Source organism: Chaetodon auriga, chromosome 14, assembly GCF_051107435.1.
Source record: "Chaetodon auriga isolate fChaAug3 chromosome 14, fChaAug3.hap1, whole genome shotgun sequence".
Lineage (NCBI taxonomy): Eukaryota > Metazoa > Chordata > Actinopteri > Chaetodontiformes > Chaetodontidae > Chaetodon > Chaetodon auriga.
The window spans coordinates 13,086,489-13,109,201 of NC_135087.1; the positions used below are offsets into that span (position 1 = coordinate 13,086,489).

A 22,713-nucleotide genomic window follows, 5' to 3' on the forward strand; every position below is an offset into this window, starting at 1 on the left:
TCATTCTATGTATTTTTTATGTGGAGCACTTAGTGTATGTGATTTCTTTGTTGTAAAGCACTTTGAGCTGCATTTCTTGTATGAAAGGTGTTATACAAATAAAATATTTTATTATAATGTGTGCACGTTATAAGAAAAACATTACTGCACATTCCCTGAATGAAAAAAATAAAAGACATGAATCACAATGCCTTTGTACTTGAAACCATTTTAAGATCTGACCAAGTCAATAAAGTAAAAAATGTTTAAAAAATTCACTTTTTCTCTGGTAAAAATGCAAGTTCATCACAAATGAAGAATTTACGTCATCTCTAGCGGCGGACATCCAATGTGGTCTCGCATCAATCCGATCTCCGTTCTGAGCTTTTCATTTTCCTTGAAAACAATAGAAACGCACAATGTTGGTTGAGGTGACATGTTCCCCGTGTTCATGTGAACAAAAAGAAACATTCGCTGAGCAGAAATGTCAGTTACCTCTTGAAGTTTGGTGTTTTCCTTTTTCAGCTTCACCAGATATTCAATCCTCTGTTTGTGGTTCTTATGCCCCACAAGTTTTCCATTCTCCTCCGACAGCTGAACATTCTGCTTACGGAGAACCTCGTTCTCCTGTAAAACAGAAAATAAGTGCTGTAGCTCAAATAATCAATTAGTCGATTAATAGAAGACTAAAAGGCAACAATTTTAATAATGGACCAATCGTTAAGGTTGAATCGTGGATCAAAAGATTTTTGTAAGTAAAAATACAAACATTATGGTTCCAGCTTCTCCAGCATGAAGATGTGCAGCAGGCCACATTACGCTTTTGGGCTTTCCCCCTTTCTTCTCTGTCTTATATAATTTTTTTGGATGTAAAAGGTCTGTAAAGTTGCAAAACCCAAAATCCATGCCAAGGGAGTTACTCTCTCCCACACAAAACTCTGCCTGAACTGCCTGAAACACCTCGTCTCTCTTCCGATATTTGTCTGCGTCACTATGTAACACAGCACCCCCTCCTGTTAGTTGACAGGTGACTGTCCCGCCCACTGCTAAGCCTCTTTTGAAGGCAACTAAACAACAAGAGTAAGAGATTGGATCGCAGTGACTGTTTTTCTTGTTCCTGTTTGTGTGTTTATACTGCAGTGCTAGCTCGGCTAGCCATTAGTCCATTACCTATATGATTACTATTTCATCATACTTGACAGGTACATCACCGAAAATGCTTTCTTTGGTGAAAGACATCCTCATCTACTGAGCAGAGCTCTGACCTGGAGTAGTTTCTCCTCATCCTGTATCCTGTGGCTCAGCTCCCTCAACTCTAGACAGCGGTTCCTCAGCTCAGTGGTCAGCTCCTGAACGCAGGTTTGAGACTGGGCTAACATTGACTCCTGCGCCTGCAGTCTAATCCACAGCACAAAAAACAACAAAGACATGTTTTCAAAGGTCAGTATCAATGAAGGATCAGAATGACATGCAATTACAAAATGTTGATTCATTTACTTAACTAAACCGCTGCTGCTCACCTTTTTAAAGTATCAGACAGCTTCTGCATTACTTTGCTCTGTTAATGAATAAGAGGAACAAATAATGAACTGATTATTCATTTCAAACAAAATTTATTGTTCTTATTATTATTATTGAAGCAAAAATCAAAAGCAGATAATGGAAGACAAACCTTCTCTGCTCTCTCCTGCTGTAGCTCTTGAATTAAGGATTGTTTGATGGTGTTCAAATCCTCACTGAAAATGACAAGATTAACATTATTCATTTCACCCTCAACAATGGATGACTGGAGGTATTTTAAGGTACCGGACTGCTCAATGATAGGATAAAGAAACTCAACCTATTATTATTTCCACTCTGGCTCTGCTTGGCGCAAAACCCATCAAGTAAAGTCTGGATCTCTATTCGGACCATCTCTTTCTCAGTCAGCTGTGTCTGAGGACAGAGAAAACACATCATCAATATTGATGGACTTCAAAGTTCATTATGACCTTAAACCTTTTCATATCTAGTCTAGAGTAGAAAAAAAATGAATGGCTATATATTAATTCAACCTTAGCACAGAGCTATACCTTAAGCCTTTGGATCTCCTCGTTCTTGGCAGTTCTTTCGGCGTTCAGCTCGGTTAAAAGAATTTCCATGGTCATCATGGAGGAGCGGCGATTCTCCAGCTCCCTCTCCTGGCTCTCCAGCACCTGGGTCAGGTCCCTACTGAAACTTCCTGGAGTGCACGGTGTCTTGAGAAATAGAGAAATTCAAGATCCAAAGAAGAGAGATTAGCACTTGTTGCATTTCTGGCTGGAAATTATTAAAAAGGCCACACAAGCTTTATTTGTGAATACAGAATTAAAGAACAAATAAACCACAGAAAAGTCTTACCCGAGGTAATGATCTGGGTGTGACTGTTGTCTCAACAAGGGGTTCAAAACTTCCATGTCTAATAGTTCTTTCAACAGCTTCTTGCTGTTTTCGCACCTGGTACAAAAGGAGAGTATTCATATTTAGTAATTTTGATTAGACGTTATTATTCAGATTTTTTTTTTAACTTCACTGATGATTTGTTTTCTGTGTTTAGGTGATAAAAACAACTTCACCTTCTGCTGTAGATTCTGTATCATGGTATCTTTCTGGGCTGTTTGCTCTTGAGCAGCTTGGAGGAGGTTGTTCTGCTCATCTAAGACCTTAGTGAGTCTCTCAATCTCCTCGGTGGTATAAGCAATCTCCTCCTGCAACACCTCGACCTGAGGACAGACACACACGTTTAATGTTGTAGCTTCATTAATTAGCCTAAATTTGTGCTATCTGCAAAACCAGTGAGGACATGAATTACTAAAATTTGCACAAACATGTATGATTTTTCTTTTTTCAAACATACCTCTATATTGTTGGATGCTATGCGTCTGTCTAAAGCTTCTTTCAGGTCACAGATTTCTTTGTGCATCTTGGAGTTTTGCTCCATGATATCCTCCTTTTCAAGGCAGGCAGCACTGTACTTGGCCTGGCAGAACAATGGCAGAATTACTATAAACATGCCTTGAGTGATTCAAACATTTAACCTACAGTACAAAGTGTAATAGGTAACTATTACAAATAGTGAGGTTACCTAAGACAAATATAAGGTGAAATAGGAGGAGTAACGTACTGTGATGTCTTTGATGTCTCCAGACAGGTGGGAAATGTTCTGGTCCTTCTGGCTCAGCTCACAGCGGAGGTCTCTGGTTTGATTAATCAGATCTAAAACAACATCCTGTCAAAATACACAGATGGGACTCAGGAATGTAGCAGACACATCAAAATCACATTTGAAAAAGTAAGAAAAGGGGAAGAATTGTTCACTCAGGCTTACTTTGTCCTGTTCAATCTTCTGCTCCAAGCCGTTCATTGTTTCATTGGCAGATTTGAGATTTTGTTCAAGATCAACAATTTTGGAAGCCTTAAAAAGCAAAAATCAGACAGACAGCTAGGCTTAGCTACTGAGCGGCAATGACTGTTATGCCACATAGTTAGAATTTTCAAACATGCACACTGTTCTTAGTACTGACCTGTTGTTGATTTTGTACTGTCAGGTCTGAGACTTGTATCCTCAGCTGTGTATTCTGCTCCACAGTTTCAATAAGTTCTCTGAGGGCACGCACCGAGGTCACTCATGTTAATACAAGCTATTTTAAACAATGAAATCTGCTGTCAGGTCATTTTAGAAAAGACAAAGCACACAGACTGACAAAAACTCACTTTGATGTATTTTCTTTGTTTTCTCTTAACTGGCAGATCAGGGTGCTTGTATGTTCTTGCTCAGTCTGCAGAGAATTATTCAATTCCTGCAACAGAAGAAAAATATATATAAGAATAGAACATATAGACAATTAGGAGACCACAGCCTACATTTCATTGAGCTCATGAGTTCACTGACCGTGAGCCGTGCTTTGAGTTTATCAATCTCCTGCTGCCCGTCCTCCAGCTGCTGTCTTGCCTGATCAGCCTCAAACTTGGCCTCAGCTTGCAGCTGGTCAAATGAATCCTGCAGTGTCCGATGCTGCTCCAGAAGCTGCTCCCACTCCAAGCTGGAATGAAGACACGGTAGTATTGGGTTCATAAACTTATCAGAAAAAGAAGAGCAACAGTGCAGAGGTGTTTGACTATGCTTACTGGACTTTGTCAAGTTGGAGCTGTGTGCTGATCAGACTGTTGGACAGCTGGCTCGTCTCTCTCTGCTGCTCGCTCTGGGCCTCTCTGAGCTCGTCCTTCACGGTGGCCAGCTCCTTATCAGATGACTGCAGCACCAGGCGTAAATCGCGGATCTCACCCCTCAACACTGCAAGGAGGGGAATGTTGGGAGGGAGAGTTGTCACCTTGGTAGACCAAACAGGTGATTATTCACAGGTTAAACACAGCACAGGAGAAACATCAGAACTTCACCTTCTGCGGCTTGCTGTTCAGACTCAAGGCTCTGCTGCAGGTTCAGCTGATCTCTGTTCTTGTTAGCTCGCTCAGTAGAAAGTAGCTACATCAGGTGTAAAGAACAATTAGGAACACAGAATAATTACAGGCATTTTTTTATTCCCAGACATTTATATATATATAATATATATATATATATATAATAACGACTGGCTTTCTGTATGAAGTCTATGTGTGTCAGCTGCCCCAGAGGACGACTGGTACCTGAGAATGTGGACTGTGATATGGAGTTGCCACAATTGAACTTTACTACCACCTACTGGACTTTCAGATGTATAGCATTTATTCCACCAAGACCAAATGATCTATCATGTAATGTTAGCAAAGTGAAAAATATCTGCCTTGTGATTGTGATCCTCTCCAAAATTTGAGGAGCTCTTCCTGGGCCTGTGCTACACTCTTCCAATGATAAGGAACATGAAGGAATTCCTACCTCATCCTTGCGGTCAGACTCCTGTGACATCACAGTGATCTGCTCCTCAAGTTTTGCAATTTGCTGCAACAGCTTGCTGTTCTTCAGCTCCTCCTCATTCAGCTGTGTCTGGACACGACTAGTTTGCTCCTGAGGAGAAATTCGGGAGAGTACAACACAATGAGAGGACTTCATGTGTTCTGTGGACATATATTTGAGAGATAATCCACATTTCTGTACCTGCACTTGACGCAATTCCTCAGTCAAGGCCATCTCAGTCATGTCTGAAGGCGGCTGCTCCTCCCAAATGTCGTCCGCATTGCCGTCTGTTCCATTCAGGTGGTCCGGGCTGGAGAGAGGCAAGAGACGGGAGCGCAAGTTGTATGCCTTGGTGGGCGTGGTGAGAATCTTGTGGAACAGATATTTGAAGGATGAAAGAGAATTTTTTTTTACAATGACAGCGAAGGTTTATTGAATAAAAAGGGTTCAGATATCACAGTATTCTGTCTACAAATTTCAGCATCCGCTCACCTTTATAGTTTCAACATGAATTCTGTTCAGCTCAGAGACCTCCTGTTTTTTGTGAGCGTTTGTGGCCTCCAAAATCTTTTCCAGATGCCTGTTTGACTTGTCAAGGTATCTTTTCTCAGACTCCAGCTGAGACATCTGTTTCCTAGAACACAAAGCAACATCCAAAAACCACATCAAGCTCTGCAGAAACCTGCTCCATAAGCCTACAAAGGCATTGAAGTCTTTCATTAAGATCACAAAATAAAACCACCTTACAATGAAGAAAACTATGATATTCTAGTGGTCTAAGTAAAAACAGCTTTGTCCTGAAGCTCGAAATAAGCCGTACAATATTTTAATGTGTCCAATAGGGAAATATTGTAACACTATAAGACATATGAGACAGAGTGAGATATCGTTTTCGACTATTTGCTGTTAATAGACTTCATGCTGGCAAAAGCTGGTGGCATATATTTTGAGCTTTTGGGGGGGCTTGCTCCTAAATGTTGGCTAAGCTTTCCTGGATAATGCGCATGTGCATCTGGTTTAAGAGTGGTTTACTTCACCAAATACCCTCCTTACTTGGTGACTTCTTTGTACTCCTCAAAGGCCTGAAGGGCAGCTGTGAGGTCAGACTGTTTCTGAAGCAGCTGAGCCTTCAGTCTCTCTGTTGTAGCTGCAGCCGTAGGGGTTGAAGAGGCTGCTGGAGCTGTGGAGGAACATGAGTTTATTCATACATGTATAGGATATAATACAGTTCTGTTACCTTTTCTCTGATAAAGATGATTAATATCTCACCCTCTGTGAGTCTCTCTGTCTCCATAGCCCTCTGGAAGACCTCCTCCAGCTCTGCAGCCACTGTGGCTGCAGCCTCTTCAGCTTTCACCACTGATTCAAGAGAGCGGAGATGACGGTTCTCCTGTCTGAGGCTGAAGTTCTCTGCTGCACATCGAGTCATCTTTGGGTGATGTTCAACCTGAAAGGGCATTGAACAGATTTAACATGTTGGCCATTATTTTAAGAAAAATAACTAATAGAGAATCTAACACCTGTTGAGCCTTTCAGACTATGAATACAAACCTATGAAGAGACCTATCTTGGATCTTAGGATTGGATTTCTTACTTTTGTCATTAGAATTGTTTGTGGTAACTTAAGGTTTTGAGATCTGAATTATAAGTCCTCATTACTAGCAATGTATCTACACATTATACACACATACTGTATATAGTCATGAGTAGCAGGTTAGGCAGTGCTCAAATTGGATTAGATTTTGTACCTGATCACTCAAGATCTTTATTTCTTCTTTCAGCTGGTCAATCAGAGCCTGAGACTCCTTGTCTGACAGAAAGCCTTGTCCCTCCTTCAATTTCTTTTCAAGGCGAAATATGTGGTCCTCTCGAAACTTGACAATCATTCTGCTGGAATGGATGAACTTGTCTTTCTGGGTCCAGGCCTCCTCAAGCTGAGCCACTTTCTCCAGCAGCATCTGAGTTTTGTCAAACATTACTGTAGGTTTCCCTGCACCAACATTATTTCTTCACAGCAACGTAATTTCCAAAAATAAACGGATACAATGCAGAAATACATTTCCATACCCTCTTCTCCTCTTCTCGCTTCTTCCACAGACGAACAGCAGCAATAAACTTTGCTCGATATGAGACATCGTGTTGAATTTCTATGGATGGACCAGATGAGAAACACTGATTTTCACTTTTGCAACATACCAGAAAAAAAAACAAAACAAAAGAAAATATGTTACTGTAATTGTACATAATAGAGTTATTGTGTTTAAGACATCTGTGTATTCCATTTTGGATGTGTGCAAATAGTTTAAAGAGGATGTTACTTTTACTTTCAGGGTGTTAAGGTAAACATACGTTCGATCTGCGTATCATTACCGTTAGAGAGTTGAGGTCCTCCTGGCGCTACATCTCTCCCACAGTGTACTGGCTGAGAAGCCAGTGCCTGTGCGAGCTGTTCCTTCAGCTTCTTCACCTCAGCTTGTAACTGCCTCACATTTCCCTGTGTGTCTTCATTGATAATGGCCTGGCAAGACAGAATAATTATACAGGGACGAGTCTATAAAGTGCGCTAATTTTTAAATCACAGAACTTGTTTAAGTCTGTTTTAACATAACGCTGAGTTGTGTCTGATACCTTATTCTTGATCAACTTTGCTCTCTGGGCAAAGTGCAGGGTGGACAGTGTTTCTCCAAAACACTTTGAACCAGGATGCACATTGGCTATGATGTAAGTCTTTGCATTTCCTCCAAGAGAGTCCTGAAATAACAAAAATAACAATAAAATTGCATAAAAGTGTATAATGTCTATTCAAATTGCAGAAAAAGTGCAATCACATCTTTGAATGTAATATTATAAACCTGAATGTCAAGTGTACAAGATTTATACATGCTTGTTTTAATTTGAACCAGCTCATATCATCACCAGTATTTGTTCAAATGGTTCATCACTGGGTTTAATGGATAACATACAATCTCTTTCCAAAACAAATATAGTGATTTCAGTAGACAAAACGGCAAAATGGAAACATATGTTTTATATAATAATAGCATTTAGTCATTTCCAAATGTTTCACATAAACACACATCACCCCATGCCACTGAACATATGGTTTGTATAATGCCATAATTCCAGGGAAACCGCCTCCATGCTGATACACATGACTATAGCACATTCTCCACTGAAGCCACAACCTCCACTCAGACACTCACCCTTAGCAAGAAGGTGAGTTTAGAATCCCTGTAGCAGATGTGGCGGTTCTTCCCATTGGACACGTCAACCAGTGCCATGATCACCTGACCAAGGCACATGAGGGAGCGATTGATACTGCTGGCCTCCTAAAAGAGAAGCAGCACAGACAACAGCTGTTAGCAACAGCTAAAATCATATACTCAGTACCTGAAGAAGAGATTGAAATCATCACACCTTGAGTCTAGAGCCTTCTGTGTGTGTGTCTTTCTGCCTCTCAGACCCTGCCAGATCTACCAGGTTCAACTGAGACATTCGGATGTTCACCACTTCATTGATGGACTCTTTGGACTCCAAAGTCATGGTGAACACGGCATGAGATCTGGAGGACTCGCGGTTCATGGAGGTGGAGGCCACTCTGCGATTACGCCAGCCCATAGACAGCACCTAAGAGGTTTCAAACACAAATTCTGTACACTCCCACAGTACATTTACACGTAAGATGGCATCTTAATTTAATGTCAACATTAGAGTAAAAATTTGACACAGCTCAATAAAGAATCCAGTTTATACTGCACAGCATCGTGTATTACATCATAATGGAACTGCATACAAGGTATATAGAAATATAGGGGTTTCATGCCAGCCAAGGATTCAGTTTTGAGTGTTACCACGTATTACAGTAAGAACAATAACCTTCCTTGAGACACAACAAGCAAATTATTCATACCTGGTAGGCTTCAGCAGCTGAGTTGACAAATTTCTCCACAGCTCCCTCAACAAACAAACCTTTCTTGATGTTCTCCCTGAGGAAAAGGCTGGCTGAGGCGGTGTCCAGAAGGTCATAAATTTGTTCATTGTATATCTCAATAAATGAACATTTGCAAAGGAAACTCTTTGACTGGCCAGACTTTAAGGAAAAAGAACAAACAAAGCACCAAATTCATTAGAAAGAAACATGAAATATTTGTTCTACAACACCTTCACAGTGATGAAAGGTTACAGCTCACCCTTTCCACTTCTCTGTTGATGAGAAAAAACAGATACTCAAAACTTCGAGGAATAACCCCCCTTAGTTCGTCTGTGAAGTTATCCAACTCAGACGGTCCTGGAACAAGAAAGAAAGAAATGGTCACTGCAATCATTCTACTGCTGGATCTGAAAGAATTTGAGGTTACACAATACATATAATATCTTGAATTCTCACCAAGCATGGTGAACGTTTTCCCTGAGCCTGTTTGTCCACTGCAGAAGCAAGAGAGGAATCACATAAGAAATTGAGTGGGTGCTGCACATGATGCACAGTGCAGTGTGACTGTGCCGTAACATATTCTTAATTTTACACCATACATAAACAATGTAAAGACCACTTACTAGGCAAATATGGTTCCATTATATCCATTCATGCAAGACTCAACAATATTCTTGCCCACACTGGTGAATACAGAGTCCTGTTGAAAAATCACATGTAAAGATCACACAGGGACCAACTTTATGCATCATACAGGCTACATCTCCCTCTGTACTGGTCACTCAAGGTTTTACTCATGCAAGGTTGTGCTCCCAACCTGAGATGTGTCCATGTCAGCAACATGATCATAGGTGAAGGTCCGTGGTTCTGGTTTTGAGAGCAGACGGATGGTGTTGGGTGAAGTGACTGAGAGACAGAGACTCTGATCTCCATCTGTGGTCAGCCCAGTACCCTGGGTCAGAGGTCGTACTCGCACAAAAACTTTGATGCAATCGCTGTCACTGCTGTAGGACCATAAATAATAATAAAAAAAGAATAAAAACATTAGCACCTGCAAAACAGGTAGATTATGTTGAGAACAAAACATCACCACAACACGTAATTGTTTGTTGCCACAGGTGTCAGTTAAGTTTAGAGGGACATTAAAACATTTATTCCTTTGTAGCTGTTGATTCATGATAGGTCATGATTCATTGACTATTAGAAGTACACAGTAAAGTTATACCTAATTGTCATACTCTCAATTACCGTACAAAGAAAAAAACACACAGATTACACAGACTTACTGTACATATAACCTATGGTATTAGCCCTGATGCAGGACCATAGGATAACTTATACTAATGGATATGGGCACACGACAAAGGTAGTTATATGTTAGTATGTGTAATGTTCATGTTAGCACAGTAGCGTAGTGTTGTCGTTTTAGTTTGAAAGAAACAAGCAAAGCGTCCTAAAGGTACATTACCTGGCAGCAAGCTCGGTTGAATCGCCACATCCTGTCAACAAAATTATAACGTTAACGTTTTATTTACCCTGTAGTTTGACATCCCAAAGCAGCAGTTAACGTTAACAGCTATATAAAATAGTGCATACACACTAGTATGCTAAGTCGAGATAGTAGCGTTACAGTCAGTTAGCTACTTGACGTTACCGCTAGCTGATTCCAACTAGCTTTAGGTTAACGCTAATTAGCTCGTGAACGTTGCCACAAAAAGCTGTGAATGTTAGCATCAATAAGCTTGGCTGACTGTGGCATTTTGACAGCATATTAGTTTGCTAACCGAACAGATGTATGTATTTTGCAGTACCTTTTCCGCTGGAATTCATTGTTGATAAAGAAATGTTCGCCATTATGCTGTAAAATTAAATCTCTTCATGTCGGAGTCAGACGCACTGTTTACATCCTTTAAAATTGGCGGGCTGGTCTGTCGCTACTTCTTCTTCTATTAGTTCACTGCCGGCTGAAATTTACATCACCGACACCGCCACCTACTGTACTGGAAGGTGCAACGTCACGCCTTCATGAGGAGTTTTGGGTATCATACATCACTTTCTCAAGATCAGCATTTTCTGCGCAGTTACAAACATCGATATGTCTGTTGTACAAATTTGTATGAATATCAGGTCTGCTACTAACTCAACTGTTTACGCTGAATTTTCAATGTCAGTCTATGACTTGCCGAAGATGATGAAATAAAGTAATTCCTACACGGTTTATCCCCAATTTAATAATAATCTAATAGGAGCAACTGTAGACACCAATTTATTACTTACATACATTAACTACTGACAAAATCAGGATTATGCAGTTGTAGGTGTGGGTAAATCAAAGATTGGGATTTAATTCGCTAAATAAATATAAAGTAGAAATATAACTAATTAATGTGAGGTTTTATCCAAGGTTTTATCAAAAATGGTCTTAGATTTTCTTTTTGTCAGGACACAAGTGAGAATTCATTAGCATTAATGCACAGAATTTGTGATATTTCAGGTTACAATGGCAGTTTTGTGCATACGAGATTGGTCAAAGAGCTCTTTGCTCGTTTTTTCCATCCAGCCCATCTTTACCGTTGACTTGTTAGCATTAATGTCCACTAGATCACACAGCAGTCCACAACGACACTGTTTACAATTGGCACATACAAAAGAGCACAACATTCACTGACGCTCAAAATTTAAAAAAAGCAACAAGAGAAGTCTCTCAGCATCACTTCCCACTTCGCTTTCAATGCGGGGAGACGATCCAAATTACTTTTCTTTTGACACACTCAAAGCAATCATGTTTTGACAGTGTATTCAGTGGGATTATCACTTTATTGCCTCGTTATGTATAGACAGTGTTATTTCTTTTTCAAGTGAAAATCAAGCATTGTGTTTCGCACATAAGGGAAAGTGAGTGAAAATGTCTCACTGTCATTACATAAAGCAACTTTTAAAGTGGTTCGTAAAGCAGTTAATGCCCTGATGGCACTCTAATGGTAGTGTCGTTGAAAAAAATGTCGTCTTGCTTATTTTCTTGCTGTTGCGTGCGGCGGGCGTGGGTCACTGTAGCTGTTTTTGGTTGTCTTTTCTTGCCATGTCTATACTCTGTGAAGTTGGCCCTTTGGGCGCAGTCGTCAATTGGATCATATCCGCTCTCTCGCGCGATTGGCTGCCTAACCAGGAAGCGCGTTTCCTTTGAATGTTTCCTGCAATTTTATTGGTACGTTTCAAGACTTTTAAATTCCAAACGGTTGTCGTAGAGAGAAGCGAGGACTTTTCAAAAGCTCACAATTGCTTGTTGGTCACCGAGCAGTTTGATGCTTTGACCAAAGACGGTGTAATTTCGGCCAACTGCATCTGTGTTTTTGAGGTAGGTGGTGACTATATGATCATAATATAGTAATTTGCGAACTGCTGTTGTCTTTTCATTAAACGTTTTAGTTTTCCTCCACTTTAGCGAAGTTTAACGTTTATCCAACGTTAACAGCTAGCTTAGTTAGCTAACGTAGCCTTTGTTGTTAATTTACTGTCAACGCTAAAGTTGGTTATGTAAATGTTAGCCTAACTTAGATGTCGATATAGGTTTGGGCTTTTATAAAATGCCTAGCTAACGTTCGGCAATGACCAACACGTTGAGTCACACGCTACACGGTCAGTATTTTGCTCTCTGAACGCTAACATCCCAAGAAGTAACGGATGGATGAAAACGTTGGCAACATTTGCCCAACACATCAGCATGACAAAAATGCAGTTCACTAACGATATGTGCGCACATGTCTTGCGTGGAAGTGTGGGTAAATCTCTGAATTCAGGTTGTTCTTGACCTTCAGTAATGTTACCAGCTAATCCAGAAGCTTGCATGCACACGTAATACCTCAGCATGTAATCAAAATGTTATTTGTCATTCAAAACTTAAGTTTTAACTTTCGTTGTCGCTGACGTTTATGTACTTGCTATTCGAATTGTGAAAAGTCTTGACTCTAAGGCCACCACACATTTATGGACATCAGAATCATTTAAATCTTTGGAGCAAATTAAAACCAAGTCATTTGGAGATTACTTCAGCCATTTCAAATCCTGTTCCAGGGCCCTGCATTGTGCATACTTACTCACCAGCATGGCTTACTGGTCTCCTTCATGGAACAGAATAGTTATAAGAGTTACAGTTTATTACACCAGTGCTTCTCCCGCTGTGACAAGTCAGAATGTAGATTATTAGACAGATCAGGTGACCAAGTCATCCAGCTATGCAGTTTGTCTCTTCTATCAACGCTTGTGAAAAAAGAACTTGTTAGTGCCCTCTGGTGGACAAACTGTGCAACGAACGCACTGTTTCTGCCTCAAAACCTTTTGGCATTGCTGTACTGCTGTCTTGATTTGACTTATTGGTCAAAATATACGCTACTCTGATACCGACGTGTATCTGCAGTTAATTAATATCACACAGCATCTTTGCCTGTGTGGCTTCAACCTCTTTGTAACTTTTGTAAAACCTAAACAGGTCATGGTTCAGCTCTTCAAGAAACTTTTCCACCTTTTTAAGCTTCAACATCTTAATGTATTTAGACAAGTTTATTATATCAGTAAAAACGTTATGCACATTCAAACCATGATTCACCAACATGAGTAAATTGGCAGAGTCACATTTGTCCTGATTCTGCTGTTAACAGATCATTTTTACACACCTCAGTAAACCCCATGACCAAAAGTGTCTTATCAACTGCCTGCAGCTGTCAGGAGGTAGCCTCCCTCAGTGCAGCCCTTTAACTTGCAGTTTGTCTCTCTCTGCGTCTTCCAGGATGAGTTCTGTCGATGTGAATGATGAAAATCGTGGGGTCTGCCCTGGAGGAAAGCAGAACAACGACATTTTTGCCTTGGATCAGCCAACTGGGAGGCCCTCCATCCTGCGTCAGACAGAGAACCTGCCCAGCAAGACTGTGCCAAAGGGGACCAAGGTACAGAATCGTCTCACTTCTTTAGATCTTTTCACACACCATAATGACACCAGGCTGAAAAAGCTCCTATTATGCATAAATATGGGGAAAAAACTGGTATTAATAAACTATTCATTTCTTCAGTAGATCATTTTGTTTCCAGGTTAACATTTACTCTACTGATCACATGACTTGTGTGTAGGTTTGTTTTCAGACTCCACGAAGAGACCCGATGACTAAAAGGATTCTATCTCCCACCAAGTCTGTCAAGATGACAAGTGTGGACGAGTGTACAAAAGCAATGGAGGCCTTAAATTTGGATAAAATAAAGTAAGTGACATTTCTCACACTGCAGCATGCGTCCAGTGAATTGACTGATCAATTTAAATCATGTCTGTTTTTGTTTTTACAGTACTTTGAAGCTGGATGCCACTGAGCCATCCATTGAGCCCCAACAAGGTAATTTATCCAACATTCTAAAGTTATTTCCCTTGAATGTCTCTGAATACTGAAAAAAAGGATGCTAATCGTCTTGAATTTTCCTACAGAGGTGTCCTCCTATCCCGATGATGAGATGCCAATACAGAGCAAAGGAAGCTATCAGTTGGATTTTGACAACCTTGACGCTATCAGTCCATTTCAGGGGTCTAATAAGACGCTCCTCTCTCCTGCGAGGCCTGCTGTTGAAAACCCTCCCACACCTCAAACTGAGCCTCAGCAAACAAACCCAGAGAATATTTTGGCAGAGCCTACCAATGTAGAATCGGCACTAGACGAGACACTTCCCTTCACCCAGTCTGTGGAAAACTCACTGGCTGAAGTCTCCTCTGACATCAGCTCCACAGAGAGCAGCGTGGTCACGGTGCTGAAGGTCCCAGCGGTCGAGGAGCCAGATTCATGCACTGCCACACCTGATGAAAAACCACCTGCTAAAATGTCTCAAAATGCTGAAGAAGACAACGTGTCAGGCAGTTTTGTGGATGATGCTCCACTGGCAGCGAAAGGTTCATACACCTTGGATTTTGACAACCTTGATGCAATCAATCCTTTCCAAACTGGTGGCTCTAAAATTCAGAATTCCCCTGTCCTTGGGAGGAAGGTGCCAGACAATGACCCGCCTGCAGAGGAAATTAAGGAAAATACGCCCACAACTGCTGTTGATATACCGGAGGCAGCTCAAGAGGTGCCCACTGAGCCTGAGGTGAAACCCTTATCTCCAGTGGCCCCAATCTCAACTAATGCTGCCAAACCTTCAGCTGCTGAATGCATGTCCCAGCCATCTGATGCCCCCAACAGGGAGGGACCAGTCAAACTTGAGTTCAACTTTGATGACGACAGTCAGGTCAAACTGAAACCGCCACCCAAGAAATTTGGCAAAAGGCCACCTGGTCTGAAATCTAAAGCGGGAAAGCGAGCATCTGACGTCAAACCACCGACAGAAACTGCGGTGAAGCCTGATGCCAACGATGTTCCAGTTTCCAAAGGGTCTTACTCATTTGACTTTGACAAGTTTGACAACCCAGACTTCAATCCGTTTGGCACACAATCAAACATTAACAACTCTCCAAAGTGCAGCAAGAAATCCAAGCCGGTGCTCATGGAAGCCCCCATTCCAGAGAAAACTGACAAGCCTGTGGAGAAGGAAGCTGTATCACCAGCATGGTATGTAAGCCTTTTTATCTGACCGTATTGGGCATTTATTTGTAGGAGACACTTGCCAACAACACTTTATTTCACCGTAAATTTCTCTGCTTTTTCCCTATGCAGCACTGAAGAGAGTGTCCCAGCTGCTGAGCCCAGCCCTGAAGCGGTAAGTGAAGTTTGATACAATCCTAATACATTTTCCATTCACCTTGCCTTCGTTTGTGTGCTATTCACAAAAAAAAACTAATTTCACTGTGGAATGCTGAACACAAGGCTGTCTCTGACCAGGGATTTCAACGGGCTCAACAACCCATGGAGAGTCTAACGGAGCTTTCTGAATTGTGTAAACCTGAGCAGACGTCACAGATATCAGAATTCAATGAGGAGTTTGTTCCTGGAACTATGTGTGAGTAAATGTTGGCCGTAACTCTATTTTGTCTGGTTCTACAAGGTTTTTAGAGTTGGATGTGTGATTGGGTCGAAGTTAAATGACTCTTCGTTATGTATTGCCGTAGTGTATTCTTTGTGAAGCATCATTAAACGGAAAGCTCATTTTCATGTTACCCTGTGATCTTCATCTTTAGTCATGGCCAATGATTTTGATGGACAGATCGATTACCTGGAACAGTTTGGGTCCAGCAGTGTAAGTACCACTGACACAAATGTCAAACAACTGAATTATTTGATTGTCCATGCGTGACCTAAAGTTATTTAAATGTTTAATTCTTTTGGTCTGCAGTTCAAGGAGTCTGCATTGAGGAAACAATCCTTGTACCTTAAATTTGACCCCCTTCTGAGAGAGAGCCCAAAGAAGTCTGCCGGCCCGGCCGCTCACACCCACGTCCCTCGCCCAAGTGCCTTACTTTCACAGTATGACGTACTTCTGTTTTCACTTAGTCTGATTGCTGCTGTCACTAGATGTTAGAGCTGAATTTGTTCTGCTTTGGACGTTTTGTTTGAAAATGTTACCACTTAAACTACTTCACAAGTGAGCTTTTTTTTCCTCAATACAGGCTTGAAACTCCACAGATGGCAGAAAAAGAGACTGCAAACGCACCACAAAAGGACGATTTCAAACCATTTGATGATGCTACAGTGCCAGTAAGTCACTCTGGAACCGCCACTATTGACTGTGCCTGCTGACTTAACGTTTCAAAATAAGTGGAAGTGTTTTGGACTGGACACTGTTTTGGAAAATGTATTCAAGGCATCCTTGCTGCATCTCCTAACTTGATTTATTTACACTGCAACTGTCATCTAGCCTCCAACGATCCTTGAGAGCCTTGTCCCTCCGTTCTCCCAGCCAGCAGACACAGAGGACGCCATTATTGAAGTGCTGAAGTACAGTCAGAAAGACATGGATGAAGCCACTGCCAAGGTTCAGGCACAAGTACGTCCTGCTCAGGGATTTGCTATTTGACTAATAACAGCAGCCGTTTCAAACTCTGACAAGGTTTTCCCATTTTGAAGTCACTTTGTTTGGGTGTGTGTGAATGGAGCATTTTTCTACAGACCACGACAGCGTGGTTTCTGTGGTTTTCCAAACAATCCCTGGAGCAGTTTCCAGTAATCCGATTCAACCACAGTGCAATCTGGAGCAAACACAAGCTGCTAATATCAAAGGAACGTGTTTAACAAGCAGTCGCACACATTTCAATTAAAATAAGTAAATTGCCTGATTTGGTTGGAAAAGACTCTTAATATTAACTAATAACTTGACTTTACATGAAACATAACCTCCAGAATAATTAAAGAGTTCATTCTGTCAAACAGGCAAAGGAAAAGGAGGAACAATGGAGTGCAAAGTATAAAAAGCTTCTTGACGATGGTCAAGAAATGAGGTGAGCCGAGCTTGTTGGTTTTGTTTTTGTCATTTAAAATCAAGGCTGCCAAGATTTCAAGACATTTGATGCCTTTCTTTCCCCTCATGCAGGAAAATAATTGCAGAGTTTGAGCTCATGATTGCTAAAATGATGGGTAAGTGAACATTTTTGCCACAGTTTTAAGCATTTTGGATGTAGTGTCATGTTAAAAAGAGCTTATTAATATCTATGTAATATTCAGCTGATCAAGAGAATGAGAGGGAGGTGTTCCAGGCGAAGCTCAACGCCGCCCTGCTGGAGAAGGAGCAAGTGTCGAATGACCTGAACACCATGGAGAGATCTTTCTCCGACCTTTTCAAGAGACTGGAGAAGTACAAGGAAATTATTCAGGGCTACAAAAAGGTTAGAAAGCATGAACACTTGTCCTGTTGGATAAACCACAAATACTTTGGTTTTTAACAAAAGTTGTGGCAGCTCGATTGGTAAATTGTTTTCTGTGCCTTTTCCCCAGAATGAAGAGACACTGAAAGCTTGTGCTCAGGACTATCTGGCAAGGATCAAGAAGGAGGAGCAGCGCTACCAGACCCTTAAAGCCCACGCCGAGGAGAAGATTGGCCAGTAAGAAACCGGATTATTGTGGTAATAGTGCAAACCGCAAGATGTGAAGTGTCTAATGTGTTGTTCATCTTCAGTGCAAATGAAGAAATTGCTGAGGTGCGATCCAAGAACAAGGCTGAGGTATCTGCACTTCAAGCACAGCTGCGGCGGGAGCAGCTGAAGGTGCAGTCACTGGAGAAGAGCCTGGACCAGAAGGTGAGTCATAATCAATGAAGACAGCGTGCATCTGCAGAGGTTTTGAAGATATCGTCATCAGATAGTATCTTCATTTTTTCCTTTTTCCCTTTTTTACAGGAGAAGGAGGCTGAAGAGCTCACCAAGCTTTGTGACGAACTGATCACCAAAGTCCAGAAAGGTTGAGCTCATTTGTAAATACTGTACGTTTTAATTAAGTCTTTTCTTTGTGTCCAGATCATTTTCTTGTTTGTCCAGTTGTCAATGTTCTTTAGAATACTGTAAAAAAAAAAAAAAAAAGTTAATAAAGAGGGTTTACAAGTTCACCAGTATCCTTGTGATAACTGTTCAATTAGCGTGATATTTTAACCTCTGCAGCATTACAAGCCACTAGGGGGCAGCGTTGGTCTTGTTGTTTTCAATCTTGTCATCTGGGTTTTGGATTTGAAGCATTATTTATGGATATGGAAGTAACATGGCTCTTTGAAGGCCAAAAAAAGCAGTTCTGTGTAGAATTTCTACTTTAAACAGACAAGCTATTCAACGTACTCACCCCTCATCTGTCTGGAGCCAAAGCTCATCCCCATCCTGCAATGCTAACAACAAAACAAGAGCTCACCTGACACAATGCTCCCCTTCTTTCCTGAGCAATCACAGGGTCCTGTCACATCACTCCCAGAGCAGGACAATGCACTTCCTAAACGGTGAAAGGAAATCCTACCTAGATTGGAGTTGAATGAGGTGGTAGTGCGGACCAAGGGGGGAGAAGGAGGAGGAGAGGGTCGATTCACTTTAAATGGGGGAAAGATGCTGGTCACTCGGTGTAGTCTTGCAGGGGCCATCACTCATCTAAAAAGGGACTGTGTGAGGCTGCTCTTGTGTCTGTACCGTATCTATTCAGTCATTCATCCCAGCAACTTCTGTCCCCCTGCTGGCTGCCCTCTGTGTCACCCTCAGCAGACTCTTCAACCGACTGAAAGGAAGAAAGCTCACCTGTCTGTGCCCGGCCTTTACTTTATGTTTTGGGACAGGTGACAGCCACTGTTACCGTTTTCTTTTACACCTTCGTTAGCGAGCGCAGACAGTGGCCTCGGAAGAATATTTATGGCTTGAACAAATTCATTAGCCTTTGTGAAGATTGAATTTGTTTCAGGTCATTTAATCAAACTACCAAACCATCACACTTTAGATGATTTAGTTTTTGAGCCTTGAACAGAGTACATCATACAGGATTGTCAAATATAACCAATTACATACAGAAATACCTAAATATTGGCATGAACTAAATGTGATTAAACTGGGTGACGAAGTACTCAAAATGTACTATACACGACAACGACTGTATACTTTAATAACATTATGTAGATACGTAAAACGCCTTACTCTGAAAAATAAACTTTTGATACACTTTTTTTAGCAAAATAAATTAAATATTCATGACTCAAGTTGATTATAAACGACTACAGCTTCATAAACTGTGGTTGGATAAGGTGGTGGTCTAAAAGACTCGTCCTCTGCTGGTTTACCTCAACACATTACTGACTGATGATGGGAACCTCTACCTAAAGAAAAATGTTAAAATGATAATAAAGACCAATTCAGTTAACGTGGAAACACAGTTCTTCCATCCCTTGCAGTCTTAGGCAAGGTTTACCTGCCGTGAAAAGGCTACAAAAACTTACCAGTCTACTCTATATCACTGTGAACAGAGGACAAAAGTGAGGGATGGAGAAAGGCAACATGAGGGATAGTGGTCAGCATTCCAAACATTTTGCATCTTTAACAAACAAAAGGACTACCTGAGTAGGAGCATAAAACCGGCCCCTTTGTAAATCTTGAGTACCATTTTTATCTCCACAACCAGTCGAAAAACACACGGAGCCTCTGCGCTCCAACAGCTGAAAACCTAACCCTCATTTTCTGCTACACCTCAGGTAGGAAAATGCTAAACTCAGCTGCTGAGGAAAACCTTTCAGCTGGCCTGAATAGCTGCGATTAAACTCACACGCTGCACAAAAAAAATAAAAAATGTCCTTGTCCTTTTTGTATTAAGTGCACAACAAGGATTCATGGATTTTAGTGGTGTGAGGAGGATCTGACAGGTAAAAAAAAAAAAAAGAGCACCAAATATGGAAGTTTGAATGTAAAAACACAAGGTGTGTATCACTGGCCACTGTTTTTTCCCATGTGCACACTCTTCCCAGCAATCTCCAGCTATGAGTTTTTTTTTTAAAGAGTAATGCCAAGTGAACGTCGCTGAGGAGCTGCTGCTCAGTCCACAGCTCATTGTCCCGCGGAGACACTGGAGAAGTCAGTGGGGGATATTTGGCACCGAGGCTAACACTGAAAATGAATGTGCTGATGCTGATGTACCTTCCCGTCCACGTGGGAGTGAGTGTGTGTGTGAATGTCAGTGTAGATTTTGGGGTAGATTTTCGGGGGGATCGTCGGTCCTCCCTGCGTGAGAAGGAGCTGCTGCTGCGCCAGGTACTCCTCATAGTTCATGGAGCTCATGCAGTCTTTCTCCGGGCTGGAGGAGCTGGAGGACGCGGCCACGTAGCCCCTGTCCCGCTCTCGATACGGCAGCCGGTGGGAGCTCTGCAGTACCTGCGCCGCTGCAGCCGGAGTGCTGGGAGGGGGGCAGTGCTTTCTGCTCTGGCAGAACCACAGCAGCACGGTGCCAAAGATGAACACTATTCCAGCAGGGATGCCAATGATGACAGGCCAGGGGAGGGAGCTGGAGGCTGGTGAGAAAATGGGCGTGATGGGAGGCTTCGTGTCTGCAAAAGAGGGCCAAAATAAAATAAAAACCAAGTTTTCCAACACTTCAATGTTGCCAAAAGAGTGTTTAAATGCACAGGTGAAGTGCTTTAGGGCTGATCACTGCAGGATCATTTTTTACTATCAATTAATCTGCTGATTATGTTTTGGATTCAGTGTTTAGTCAATAAAATGTCTGAACAGCAGTCCAGAGACGTTTTCATCTTTGAATCCTCTCATATACAACCATCTGTTATCAAAGTCTTAGGTCACGTGAGGAAAACTGACCAACCTCCTTCCACTGAGGAAGGCTGGGAGATGCCACTGGCAGCTCTGCAATGACTTAAATGTTTTTTGTCAAGTCAAATATGTTTGATTTATGATGCTATTAAACAGAGAAAGCAGCAAATCCTCACATTTGTGACAGCAAAAACTAACGAGAGTTTGGGAAGACTGACTAATAATGAATCAAAACTGTTGCTGATTATTTTCTAATCGATAAATTATCATTTTAACTCCTTGATTTCTTTCAGTTCATTTACAGAAAAACTCCAAAAACTAAAACTTTTTGCCTCTGCCGACTGAACTTGATGGGTTTCTCTAAAGTCAGTGGTCCAAAACTGTGTAAAACATGAAAAACTGATATAAAACGGGGAAAAACTAAACATTTCTGCTCATTAACATTGCTTTGTTGTCATCTGTCCTCATTACTTTTCCCTGACATCGACGCAGTCCTGCTTCCATTTAAGCTAAACATCCCTCTGATGTTATTGCGTTACGTGCACTAATGCAGATCCCTAACAACAAACAGCGGCATCAAATCCACAAACTGGTAGCACAGATCCTTGTCCAAGCTGCTGATCTGTTGCTCTGCAGTGTGTTTGTAATGCATCCTGCTGCTGTGGCAGCGGGACTCTGGAAACAGACATTCCCCAGGCCTCACCTGGCAGTACAGTGAGGAAGGCGCTGCGGAAGCTGTAGCCCATGGTGTTGGCGCCTAAGCAGATGTACATGCCGGCGTCCTCCTCCTTGGCGCGGGTGATGAGCAGCTTGTTGAGGTAGGAGCCGTCGGGCCGGGACCACACCTCCCCCGTGGGCAGCACCACGAATCTGTGGTCTCCCACCTCGATGGTGGAGTTGTAGCGGCTCTCCTCGTTCGACTCCACGCGTTTGAGCCACTGAATGACCGGCTTGACGTCGCTCCTCACTTTACACTGGAACGACGTGGTGCCTCCGTAGTCCACCGTCGTGTTGACCGGGTGAGTGCCCGTCAAAATAGGCTTGGAGTTTGTCCTCTCTACACAGACATGCAGAGAAAAAATGTCAGGAGGCACACAGACATCTTTTGACATGACAGGCCTTGTGTGGACAGAAGAGGTCTTAGTTGTTCATACCATTATTAGCCTCAGGCTTAGAACGTGTAATTGACAGAGAGGGACGAATACCACATGTAACACTAGAAGTATGTGTGATTAGTTTCCTCTCTTTCTTTGCTCCTGGTTGTACAGCACACATTTCTCATGGGAAGGGTGGCGGAGGGGGGGGTCTGGCAGACAGCTGGGCTTTAATCAGCTCCAGATTGGGTGGAGGGTCTCTGAGTTGAACAGCCCCCCCCCGCCCCGTGCAAACACCGGGGCACAAGCCCTCGCTCTCAAGCCTGCTTCCTCAATGTGCTTCTCATATACATGATTACACAAGCACATTCATCCATGCAGCGAGGATATGAATAAGACCTGCTGATGGCAATCAGACGTCAGGAGTGCGCAGATCAGAGAGGAGATTTTTTTTTTAAAGGTTACAGTTCTTCGAACGCTATTCGAATTTCCCGCAGCGATGAACAAAAGATCACGAAAATGATCCACACAAACAGCAGTAATCATTTAAATTAATGCCTCATCTGTTAGCATGAATATTTCCAGGTGAATATGTTCGGTATGCGCGGCGCTCAGCCGCTCA

General features: G+C 42.0%; 3 protein-coding genes across 4 annotated transcripts in view; 1 reads left to right on the forward strand and 2 right to left on the reverse strand.

The window, feature by feature from the left end:
- Window positions 1–152: 152 nt before the first annotated feature.
- On the reverse strand, window positions 153–10,713 carry kif15 (kinesin family member 15). The gene is made up of 35 exons (XM_076748565.1): window positions 10,631–10,713; window positions 10,288–10,318; window positions 9,637–9,823; window positions 9,443–9,519; window positions 9,276–9,313; window positions 9,079–9,176; window positions 8,799–8,978; window positions 8,306–8,515; window positions 8,092–8,217; window positions 7,517–7,639; window positions 7,259–7,406; window positions 6,956–7,035; window positions 6,637–6,846; window positions 6,158–6,335; window positions 5,942–6,068; window positions 5,381–5,522; window positions 5,090–5,257; window positions 4,871–4,999; window positions 4,396–4,480; window positions 4,126–4,291; window positions 3,890–4,040; window positions 3,712–3,797; window positions 3,522–3,600; window positions 3,326–3,412; window positions 3,122–3,226; window positions 2,855–2,977; window positions 2,574–2,720; window positions 2,359–2,454; window positions 2,052–2,216; window positions 1,820–1,914; window positions 1,652–1,715; window positions 1,500–1,537; window positions 1,245–1,377; window positions 475–606; window positions 153–375 (listed from the first exon to the last, which is right to left on the reverse strand). Exons 1-35 carry the CDS (start codon window positions 10,671–10,673, stop codon window positions 301–303), a joined length of 4,122 nt encoding a protein of 1,373 aa, XP_076604680.1. The 5' UTR covers window positions 10,674–10,713; the 3' UTR covers window positions 153–300.
- Window positions 10,714–12,099: 1,386 nt separating this feature from the next.
- tacc3 (transforming, acidic coiled-coil containing protein 3) lies at window positions 12,100–18,323 on the forward strand. Of its 2 annotated transcripts, none has more exons than XM_076749323.1 (17): window positions 12,100–12,174; window positions 13,603–13,759; window positions 13,941–14,068; window positions 14,151–14,197; window positions 14,287–15,400; window positions 15,506–15,548; window positions 15,656–15,788; window positions 15,967–16,025; window positions 16,122–16,252; window positions 16,396–16,483; window positions 16,644–16,772; window positions 17,156–17,223; window positions 17,316–17,359; window positions 17,447–17,607; window positions 17,717–17,823; window positions 17,898–18,018; window positions 18,118–18,323. In XM_076749323.1, the coding sequence occupies exons 2-17, from the start codon at window positions 13,604–13,606 to the stop codon at window positions 18,181–18,183; spliced, it is 2,595 nt and encodes an 864-aa protein (XP_076605438.1). In that variant the 5' UTR covers window positions 12,100–12,174; window position 13,603; the 3' UTR covers window positions 18,184–18,323. The 2 variants fall into 2 exon arrangements, with proteins under 2 accessions (XP_076605438.1, XP_076605439.1); XM_076749324.1 differs by having other exon boundaries at window positions 15,671–15,788.
- The window catches only part of LOC143332068 (fibroblast growth factor receptor-like 1), a 28,867-nt gene continuing 24,453 nt past the window's right edge, over window positions 18,300–22,713 (reverse strand). The window contains exons 6-7 of the mRNA XM_076749325.1: window positions 21,701–22,054; window positions 18,300–20,777 (exon numbers count right to left, since the gene is read on the reverse strand). Coding sequence (XP_076605440.1) covers window positions 20,335–20,777; window positions 21,701–22,054 — 797 coding nt within the window. The 3' untranslated portion in view covers window positions 18,300–20,334. The remainder of the gene's footprint in view (window positions 20,778–21,700; window positions 22,055–22,713) is intronic.